The sequence below is a fragment of the Vigna radiata genome, chromosome 1, assembly GCF_000741045.1.
Source record: "Vigna radiata var. radiata cultivar VC1973A chromosome 1, Vradiata_ver6, whole genome shotgun sequence".
Lineage (NCBI taxonomy): Eukaryota > Viridiplantae > Streptophyta > Magnoliopsida > Fabales > Fabaceae > Vigna > Vigna radiata.
The window spans coordinates 20,641,395-20,652,916 of record NC_028351.1 but is presented as its reverse complement, the minus strand read 5'-3'; the positions used below and the strand labels follow the sequence as shown (position 1 = coordinate 20,652,916).

Genomic DNA, 11,522 nt, shown 5'->3' with positions numbered 1-11,522 from the left:
ATTTGTATTAATGTGTGTACTGATTTTATTTTTAGTTAACATGAGAATTTTAACAAAACAATAAAAATTTTAATAAAAAATTAATTAAAAAAGTGCAATTTATAGAAAAAAAATCACAATTAAAATAAATAAAATATAAACAATTATGCAAAGTTCCAAAATTTTGACTTTGTAAGTTAATTAAGATTACAAAGCAGAACAAGCTTTCATATCTAAGTTTAATGATACGTATACTTCAACTTAAAATCAAATGTACAACAAAATAAAATACACTCTACCCATCACAGGAAAAAAGCATATTTAAAAAATTCTTTTAACCAATTACTTTAATAAAACTAAAATTAGTTTTTTTTTTTCCAAAAAGAAATATATAAAAAGTACAAGTTATTAAATTAATCATCACAATGTTTCAATTTTCATTTCATGTTACGTTTCATATTTTTGCATTCCTATATATTATAATTTAAAAATTAAGACTGTTGAATTTACAAAAAAGAAAAACTAAAAAAATAAAGACACACAAACCGACATTCAACGTACTAATTTACTCATAAATTATTAATGATTTTCTAATAAATTAAAGTATAGACCATTACACATTTAAAACCAATTAATTGAAATGTAACCATAAATAAAGTATCAATTTTATACAAATAAAAATGGGTTAAATATGTTTTTAGTCCTTATACATTGCGGTGATTTTTGGTTTTAGTCCCTCTTTCAAAATAAGGTACAATTTAGTCCTTCAACTTTAGAAAACTCTGGTTTTAGTCATTTTTATCAAATTTTTTTAACTTTATTTGTTGTTTTAAACGCGTTTATCAGTTAACATTAAAGCAAAAATGTGTCAAACAGTGTAAACAATCTAAATACTATAATAAAACGTGCTTAAAACAGCAAATAAAGTTACAAAATTTTGGTAAAAAAGACTAAAACCAGAGTTTTCTAAAATTAAAGGACTAAATTGTACCTTAGTTTGAAAGAGGGACTAAAACCAAAATCGTCATAAAGTATAAGAACTAAAAACATATTTAACCCAATAAAAATAGTTTCTTTTTCATAGTTTTTCTCTTTTAAAATCAGAATTCGTTCGCGTAAAAGTTGAATTTTGACAATTTTAAGAAAAAGTACATTTCTGTAATTATATTTGAAAATTTTTGATTTCATAATCTTTTGGCAAATGGTTTCTTGAGGGAAAAAAAAAAGGAAAAACTTGTGTATAGCATATTGACAATTACCACTTTTACACTGCAACGTCACTCATACAAGTTTCAAAGACGTCAACAAAATATAAGGAAAAGAACTCCAAATATTATATGTATCTATATATAAATAATAAAAGCTGGATTTCTTTCCCTTTCCTTATCGAAGAAAGCATAAAAGTTGATGTCAGGGTGATGGTGTGGGTGATACGAGGTGAAAGACCAACGTGTTTATGGTTTCTACTTTCTACGACATTATTATTTTATGTGTTGCAGCAACAGTTGGTAGCAGAGGGAATTAAAAACTGAAAACAAATTAATGATGCAGGCAATCAGCCCTTAATCTCTACTTAACAATATAGATTCATTTCCTACCACTATTCTGTTTCGGAGATTTCATCAGAGGGATGCATTTCTCTTTCACTCCTCCTCCCTTCACCACCCTCTTCTCCTCCTCTTCCGCCACCACCTTCGCCTTCACTTCCTCCATTCCAAGCCTACTTCTCCTACAAACAACAACAATAACAATAATTAATTAAGTTGATTAATCAAAATTAAACAAAACTAAAGCAAAGTAAAAATCAAACCTTTCTTCATTGTAGGAATTGGACTTCTTCAGCACAGGTTCTTCCTGGAAAGCTACTCTGTTCGCTTTCATTGACTCTACCAAGCTCCCACTGAAATACTCCTTCTCTTCTGCCTGCAAATTCCCCAACATCCTCGGATTCTCCGACACGCAATTCACTATCTCACTATCACCCTCTTCCCAAAACAAACTCTTCTTCTCCCTTTCCCTCTCTTTGGTCCCCACATCGCTCAGCCGCGGCCCCTGCTTCCCTTTCAACTCCGTCCCCGCGCTCCCACACGCTATCAGTTGCAGCAGAACGGAGTAACGGCTAGATACAGACCCGTCCACATCTTCCCTCCGCTTCACCTTCTCACTCCGCGCGTCACCCTCACCGCCTGCAAGACTTTTATCATTTTCGTTCCTTGTTTTCGCACCAACACCTACCTTCGTTGTGTTCCCGTTGTTATTCTCCTCTTCGTAAACCAGTTCCTCCGTTGACACGCCTCTGGAGCAACGCGAGTGTGGGGTAGTGGTGGAACTCGTGTAGCTTGTTTTCTCTCCCTCCTCGTAATCCTCGTACTCCTCACGCTCCTTCTGCTGCGGCTTGTTGCACACACCCAACGCCTTGCTCTTTGAATCGTAACTATAGCTGTAGGTTCCCTCTCCCTGCTGATGAATTCCCTGTTTGTTGCTCACGTTGAACCTCTCTGAACCGTCAATAAATCCAGTCAAAACTGTTATAATCAATCTTCAAAACAACCAAATTAAATTAAAAAAGAGACTATTAATTACCAGAGCATCCTTCGACGAGCTCAGATCCTTTGAGCACATATTCGCCTCCTTCTGCGGGATGTATTATATCCTTCAGAGCCAAGTCGTACCACACATAACCGCTCTTGTAGTTTCTGCATTTTCCAAATTAAAAAGTAACCTTTTTATCGGAACGTGTGTTTGTAGGACGAGAATCAAATCGATTCAATACAAGGCTATATACCTTTTACTAGACCATGAATATTGCAAAGGCATGCCACTCCCACGGAGAGCCATGAGCCGATCGAAGACATCTTTATAGAAACAAATATAAACAACCAAGCGAGCGAATCAAGTTATGGTAGTGCAAGAAAATAAAGAATGGTGTAGCCATATAAGAAAAAAAAAAGTTAACCAGGAAATTTTCCTTTTTTGTGTTGATGCATGCGTGTACCTTTTAAACGGAGAGGTTGATTAGGCAAAAGGGTGACCTCCATGAAATGGGGGTGCTCCAAAAGGCCGTTTCGGGAGAGGTAGTACACGACTTGAACTTTTCTGGATGGTTTCACTTTATGCTTCAACCTGCATATTTTGGCACGGTCTGGGCTGGTCTCTCTGTTGCCACCTCTTTGTGAACGAACGTTAATATTAACATCCATGCTCCAAGTTGCTTTTGATAAGGGTGGCTAGCGGAGGAATGAAGGTACCCAGCAGGCCCCAGAATACTCTTTATGCTCGCACCAGAATGAAAGTGAACGAGAAAGGACCAGCGAAAGAGAGTGAGTGGGAGTGCGTTATTAATGTTGCATTGCATGGATAAGAAAAACTCATTTACAAAGTTGGTACCAGTTTTTAATAATGCAACAATTATAATGCGACGTCGAATTTACAAAGTAGAAATTAAGCATTTTAGTTTTTTTGGTTGATAAAAAAAAAGATGAATTGTAATGGCTGGGTAGCAGCAGCATGGCATTTAATATTAGTTTACATATATCAAAGCATTGGGGATGAGGCAGTCTATATAGTGCATAGACCTTAAAAAAAGCGTGAAATCAGGATGGTACATGTGGATGCAGAGAAAGATTCCCTTAAAAAAGGAGCGTTAAATGGAAAGAAAGAAAGACACAAAGGGAGAAGGAGGAGTGGGTGAAAAGAAAACAAAAGAGGGTAGAAGGGAAGGGAAAGGGTGAAGGACAAGGTGATGGTCTCAATCAACTTCCTATAATAAATGAATTTAATTTTGACTTTACCCTCTCTCTGTTCCTGATTTGAGACAACAGTCACCTTTGCCAGGCATTGCCTAGTAAGGACAACTTTTTCCCATTTTCACTTCACACATCCTTTCGTTGACGCATTTTTACTTTTATCACTTTCTCTCGTCTTTTTATCTACCTCCACTTTCCACTCTCCATTGCTTCCCCCACTAGTAGGCAGGGGACAGACACCACAGCCAAGACAAGAAAAATACCTTTCTATACAAATTTTCTCTCACATGCATTTTATCAAACACTCACCGTTCACAGTTGTTCCCTTCTCTAAACTGTTCGCTCTTTATGAAAACATGGTTTAAAAAAACTACTTTACATGCCTCTGTACTTTCAAAGGAAAATCTTTTAGATATATTTATAAGTACAGCAAATTCATATTTGTCATACCTCTCCTTTCTTCACTCTTTTTTTCAACTCTTGCAGCCGTTGAAACGCAGTTACTGCAGTCTGCTCTTTGCACAGCTTTGCATGCAATTTTTGGGAGAAAGCAAGAAGAATTTTGGTCTCGCACGGATGCTTTTCGAATTTTTGTGTTCATAATTATTAACAAGAAACGAATCATGGAATTGATGAATAGGTGGAATGATTTTGAAGTGATACATATTTATATCACAATCATTAGAGTCAATTATATTAATATAGCTAATTTTTTATGCAGTAGACCGTATTTTTTTATTATTACTTCTAATAAGTAATGTTTTGTTTGGTTTTGGAAGAAAAAATGAGATTAGCAGGTTAAATGATTAATTTCTGAAATAGAGAACATATCTTCTATGTGTCACATAAACAATAATATTAATAAAGTTGATAAAAGAAAAACTCAAACAGTAATTTTTAGAATTAATTTCTGAAACTTTTTAAATTCTAAAAATGATTTAGAAAAATAATTTATATTGAGAATAAGAATTGTCTGAAGTTGAGGAGTTAACAACAGATTAAATCACAAAATAATATATAGTATTTCAAACAACAATTATGATCTAGTGAAAAAATTTAAATGAGAGAAATATTGTTCCAAGTCTGAAATACATGGGTATACCTAATTTGCTGAATTATAAGGATTAAATATGATTTAACTTCAAATTAAAATTTATCGTTATTTCATATTTTATTATATCATGATTAGAAATTTTTAAAATGAATAATATAATACTTTTAATTTAATGATTTAAAATTTTTGAACTTATTAAATGACGTTTCAGATTTATGTTTAAGCTGTAATATATCAAAATGGTATAAATAATTGAGGTGTTATCTCCAAATGCTTTTGATATGTAAAAGGTTATCATATTGGATTAAAAAGACTATATTTATTTATTTAGAAATTTTGCGTCAAAATGAAAGATAAATTTGAAGAGTATCCATAAAAAGAGATTTATTTGTCATACACAGTTTTTGGTTTAAGCAAGCATTTTATTGGAAGCTTATAAAAGATTTATAGCATTAATGAATGGAAAAGACAGTGCAGAGATATTTGATATATGTATTGCATGTTGGGTCCTGGAAGCTCCTCTGTGCCTATTGGATCCATGCATGCATCACGTGAAACAGTTATCGTCAGAACATATAAAACCCTTTGCTTCATCTACCAGATAGATAGATCCTGCCCCCACTACCCCTCTCTTTCTTTCTACGCGCATTTCTAAATCTATCAAATTCAAATTCTATATTTATTATCTAGGTTTAATAGTTTTTTTTTCCGTGGAATCTCAATTTCGTTCATTTTTTTTTCGCTTTTTCAATTGGGTCCTAATATTCAAAAAATTGTATCAATTAAATCCTTTCCGTTAAGTTGGGGCTGACGGTGTTAAGTGTGTGTAACCTGGAGGCTGGAGTTAGTTTGTTATATCCATGTGGCTGACTGAGTTAATTACGTAGATAATTAAATTTTTTTAATTGGAACAAAAACATAGTTTTAAACAGAAATTGGGACTGAGATTTGACTTATTCAAATTAGGGATTGCCAGGGGAAAAAATTTCTTGTGCCATGGTTCGTCCAAATTGCAATCCATTTCACAATTTGGGGTTTTCTGAGTTTCTTGTGAGTTTTTCTAGGGTTCTTTTAGGGTTTAATCGAAAGTTCACCTTGAAGATGCATTCATGTTCGTCTTTGTCGTGTAGTGGGTGGCAGAAGGAAGACGTTAATGTGGTCGTTGGAGGTGGTCGAGGAGATGTAGCAATGGTGGTCCGTTTTGCTATTGTGGGATGTATCAAACTGAATTTACTGGTGTGTTGCAGGCGCAGAAGCATGTTCTGGTGTTGGCACGAACTGGGGGTCTTGACTGCCTCGCTGATGTCCAAAGGGAGCACCTTTAGTTATTGAACATGATGCACGATGTGGGTTTAAAGTGGGCTGAGAAGTTCTTAAGCGAGAATACTTCTTTGGTATTTCGACTTGGGTATCACTCGGTATGCAGAATGTATATTGAAGAGCTATTTTTCCTCTATCCTGCCCAAAAAACAGGAAAAGAATGTTCTATTTTTGTTAATGAGTGACTTTAGTACATAAGTTTTCTGTGAAAACGCATTTGAGTTAGGTGATGACTAAATTGGATTCACATTAAAAATTGAGTTTAAAAATAACTTCCTTTTGTGGTTAAACGTATCAATCAATTAAAGGTTATTACTGATAAATACTATCAGTGATGTTCAACAAGGAATATATTTAAAATTGTGAAAGAAATAAGTTAGTAAAATAATTACTTGTCGTGTTAGTATAAGGTTCAGTAAACTATGGTTGTGCTATTTTCATTTGTTGGTCATGGTTGACTTTCTCATTTTTAAACTGAAATCTTCAGTAACTGCTAAAGTATTTTTGTTCTATACTATCTGCAGGCACCATCGATGCGACAACTACATTTACATGTTATTAGCCAGGACTTTGAATCAACACAATTAAAGAATAAGAAGCACTGGAACTCATTTAACACTGCTTTCTTTCGTGACTCGGTTGATTAATGGATGAGGTCTCTAGTGATGGGAATGCAACGTTGAAAGATGATGACAAGCTACTCTCTATGGAGTTGAGGTGCCACAAATGTAGAAGTGTCCATCCAAACATGCCCCGGTTAAAATCTCATATAAGCAGCTGCCAATCCCCATTTCCTGCATACCTACTTCAGAATGGACGTTTAGTGCATGCTCCGGGGGAACCTCGCAACAGTGTACAATAATACTAGTTTCTCTGCCTCCAATGTTTTCAAGCAACACTAGTTTTGATGTTGTCTTTTGAGTACACGAGATAAAACCATTAATGTGTAGTGAAAGATTGACGTATTTTTGCAATCTAGAGCAAGGAAAAGAAAAGAGAGTTTCTTTTCAACTTACCTTGCATATACGAGTGGTAATATTAGATGGTTTAATTTTAAATCCTATAGAAGGAATATTTCTCCTTGAACTTGGTCGTTCCTTGAGTAACAAACTATTCTTCCAGGCTTTGAGATCATTTTAAGTCACAAAATCTAAAGTTTAACAAATAAATGTCGCCCAAAACTAATTCTTCAAGTACATGGAGTAACTATATTTGCACCTCTTCCATGGTTTAAGTCACGTAAGGCTCTCCTTAACCTAAAAGCGCATATATATTCAGCGTTAAACACATAATGTAGTAATGAGTTTCACGTAATCAGATTCCTTTAAAACAAGCACCGCCATAGATAGGTAAAAAAACACCAGTAAATTATTCAAATATCAGTTTTTTGTTGGTCAGTTATGCTATCAATATCAATTTTCTTTTCCCATGAAAGAAAGTAACATCATTTCAAAGCCCTTGATGGATTTTATATGTAATTATTCAAATGCATCAGCACAACTAAACAGGTTTTGAAACAAGAATCCTTTGGGAATGCAACGTAAGTACTTCCAAAGCAAATTCATGTATGTTCAGCTGACTCGATAACTTTCATCGGTCCTTGAGTGAGGAAATGGTTAATTCATTATTTGTAGTCTCTTGTTTTTTATTTGAGTTGAATCTTCCTTGGCGGGAAAGAAACCAAGCTCTTTTGGGTTAACCAGTTTCATTTCACTCCCTAACATTTGAATAACCGATGTCATGGTTGGCCTATCATCCAGTTCCCACATGATCCAACTAACTCACATGCTCACAACTAAATGTTCTAATATGTCTACTATTCTAACTTGCCCTCTTATTTCTCCTCTCATATACAATCCACCCCTGTTTATCCTTATGCTTATCAGCTTACATAATCAACAAGGTTCAGAGTTTGATTTTCATGGTAGAGAGCTCTATTTTTGGTGTCAACACCAGAACATGCTTCAGCGCCTGCAAAACACCAGTAAATTCAGTTTGATACATTACTAGCAGAGTAATTCATAACACAATAAAAAAAGGGCAATCCTTAGAATCAGTAAAGGGCAATCCTAAGTCATCCTGAGTTCCCTTTCATTTCTTGCTTTTTCTCTGATTCATGATCATCACTTCTCTTACTCTTTTGACATCACTTTTCTTGCAGTTCTGACAACACATTTCATCCCACAATAGCAAAACGATCACCATTGCTACATCCTCCTCGACCACTTCCAACGACCACATTACCGTCTTCCTTCTGCCACCCATTGCACGACGAAGACGAACAGGAATGCATCTTGAAGGTGAACTTTCGATTAAACCCTAAAAGAACCCTAAAAGAACTCACAAGAAACTTAGAAGACCCCAAATTGTGAAATGGATTGCACTTTGAACGAACCATGGCACAAGAAATTTCTTCCCCTGTCAATCCCTAATTTGAATAAGTCAAATCTCACTCCCAATTTCTGTTTAAAACTATGTTTTTGTTCCAATTAAAAAAATTTAATTATCCACATAATTAACTCAGTTAGCCACATGGATATAACAAACTGACTCCAGCCTCCAGGTCACACACACACTTAACACCGTCAGCCCCAACCTAACGGAAAGGATTTAATTGATGCAATTTTTTGAATATTGGGGCCCAATTGAGAAAACGAAAAAGAAAGGAACGAAATTGAGATTCCACGCGAAAAAGGAGACTTCATGAATGATTAAACCTATTATCTATAATCTTCTTTATATATACCTCACAAAAAACAAAAACACTTATTACAATAATGTTGTTGCCAATTTCTTCTACAGTTATAACAGTCACAACTGACTGTAACTTGTTGCTACGTAGATGAAGATCAATTTTGCATGATGAAATTTTTCTCACAAACAACAGTTTTATAAAATGATGTAGCCAAAACAGTGCCATGTCATGCAAAAGGCTCATAAATAAACATGACAAGTTGAGTTCTCGATCGTTGTCCTTTTTCGTGTTTTGATATTTAAAATAAAATACCAAACTATTAATAATAACTAAAGATATCAACTCGTCATCACAAAAGATGCCAAAATAGTTAAAATAAGTGAACTGTAGTTCACTGTAAATTTGAGAAGGGTTAAGTTGATTTTTTTTTCTTTCGATAGGATATAAATAAATTGAGTTGAATTGGAGTGGAGTCATTCGTAACCAATTTTTATAAAATCAATTTAAACATAAAGACAGTTCCTATTTATTTATTATATAATATAATTTTATTTTCAGTCAAAAGTATGATTTCTAATTAAATTTATAACAAGTTATTTGTACGGTTGTTCATTATATATATAACATAACATACTTGTCTCATCTTTCATTTTAAATTGGTCATTAACATTAATTATCAATTTTAATACTACTTATGACTCTTTTGAGGAAAGACAATTAAAAACATGAATACAACCCATATAAGAAATTTTTAATGTAAAATTTTAAGACGATAAATCTATAAATCTTCATTTAACTTTCTTACTTTTATTCAATATAGACCTAGATTCATGCAAGAATCTTATGACATAATTTTTCATTAAAACATTGTTTATTTTTTAGATTATTTATCACAATGAAGGTAAATAAAGTTTTAGATTATATAATATATAAATATACTTACAACACTGAGAAAACATGATATAAAAATGGTGCACACGTGGTGGCAGGGCATTGAGCAAAGTTTTAAGTATTAAACAAAGTTTTATTATAAACATTACTCTTAAAAATCAAACCCTCTTCTCTGCAACGATAATTTTCCAAGCAAACACAGTTTCTCTTCTTCTCTTCTTCAAAACCATGCCTTCTATCCTTCATAACTCAAAAAATCTCACTGTTTAATTTCTGATTAGGGAGCTCATAAGCGTTCTTGAGGCTGTAAGCAACATTTCCACCGTTTAAATTTCCATTTTCTCCAACTGGTAAGAAAACCCCTTTTTCATTTTTCCTAAGGCTGTGAGCATGCAACTAAACTTGCTGCATGCAGCCCTTTTCGTTTTTCTTCCATATCTAGCTTCTATTTAGTTCTAAAGTTCATTCTCCATCATCAATTGGTGATTTTAGGTGGTTCTAGCAAATTTCCCTTTTGAAGAGTAAAAGAGCAATTGGGGTTCTGTTTCACTGTGTCTACACGAGAGGTAAGGGAAGCTAGGATGTTGTCTTTGTTTTGTGAAGTTATTGAATGGATGTGTAAATTTTACATTAGAGTATGATGATGGTGAGCTAAAGTTAATAATTGTACCTGTTAGAACTTGTGCCTTAGTTGAAATTATTGTGATTAATGAGTATGATGATACTTATGACTGGTATGGATATGGTAAAATGATGTGTTTAATTGTATGTTAAATGTGTTTCATCCATGATTTGAATACATGTAATTTGTTCTATTAGCAAAATGGATATTTAATTGTGTTATACTGGTTTAAGGGAAATCAAGAGGAAATGAAGTGGTCAAATTGGGCAAACTGAGCTAGGAGTAGTTATGGTCAATTTAGATAGCTTAAACAAGTCAATCCTGACTTGTTAGAAGGGTTTAAAGGGTTAAAAACAGTTGTAATGTGGTAAATCAAAAATTGGGTCATTTAGTTGATGAAATTGAAGATTTTAGGTGTAGATTCTTGCATAATCACTAGATAAATAAGTTAGAAAGTATTGTAAACAATTAGGCAAGTCTAATTCATCATATAGATCAAGTTAGGAGTGTTAAAAGTTCATAGAAGTGCCTAAAACGAAATGAGAGTGGGTGAATTTTGAAAAATCTGCAGAAATACGATGCCTGGGCGCTCCAAAAGGGGGCTGAGCGCCCTTCAACGCGTTGTTTCACCTTAATTATGGCGCCTGGGCGCCCCTAAAGGGGGCGAGGCGCCCTATTCTGCTGTTGTTTTTGTTTTTGATAATTTGTGAGGTTCCAGATGTCCGTTTTGGACGTTCCTTAGGTCGTTTTAGGGGTTTTTGACCCTTCCGGAGCCATTGGTGAGGGTCTCCAAGTTGTTTAAATTACTTAAGTATTGATAATTGAAGGTTATAAAGAAATTTGTGTTAACAAGTGATGTTTCGGGAAAGTATGTAATGTCTGAGTATGTATGAGTTGTTTTTATGACATGACTAAGGAGTGTCTTGTATGTGAACATGTATATAACTTGTGTGGTTGGGAAAGAATACGATTGTGAATTTTGGTTTAAATGTATGTGAATTGGGAAAGGAATAAAACATGATTTTCCAGTGTGTTGATGATGGTAATTACAGAATCTCTCGGTGAGATTCTTAGTGTTTAGAATGAATGTAAAGGCTTCCATATGGGGGGTTATCCCTAACACTCTAACGGTCTTTCATTCTCACTTAGAGAGGATTGACGCGTGCGGTGAGAGTATTGGGAGGTCCTAGGGTAGGCGTTATCACTGGAGGTCTA

General features: G+C 34.2%; 1 protein-coding gene across 1 annotated transcript; it reads right to left on the bottom strand.

Annotated features, from left to right (window-relative positions):
- Window positions 1–1,321: 1,321 nt before the first annotated feature.
- Window positions 1,322–4,341, bottom strand: LOC106768325 (protein UPSTREAM OF FLC). The gene is made up of 6 exons (XM_014653412.2): window positions 4,176–4,341; window positions 2,975–3,247; window positions 2,765–2,834; window positions 2,563–2,675; window positions 1,790–2,477; window positions 1,322–1,708 (listed from the first exon to the last, which is right to left on the bottom strand). The coding sequence occupies exons 2-6, from the start codon at window positions 3,177–3,179 to the stop codon at window positions 1,567–1,569; spliced, it is 1,218 nt and encodes a 405-aa protein (XP_014508898.1). The 5' UTR covers window positions 3,180–3,247; window positions 4,176–4,341; the 3' UTR covers window positions 1,322–1,566.
- Between the last annotated feature and the right edge of the window lie 7,181 nt (window positions 4,342–11,522).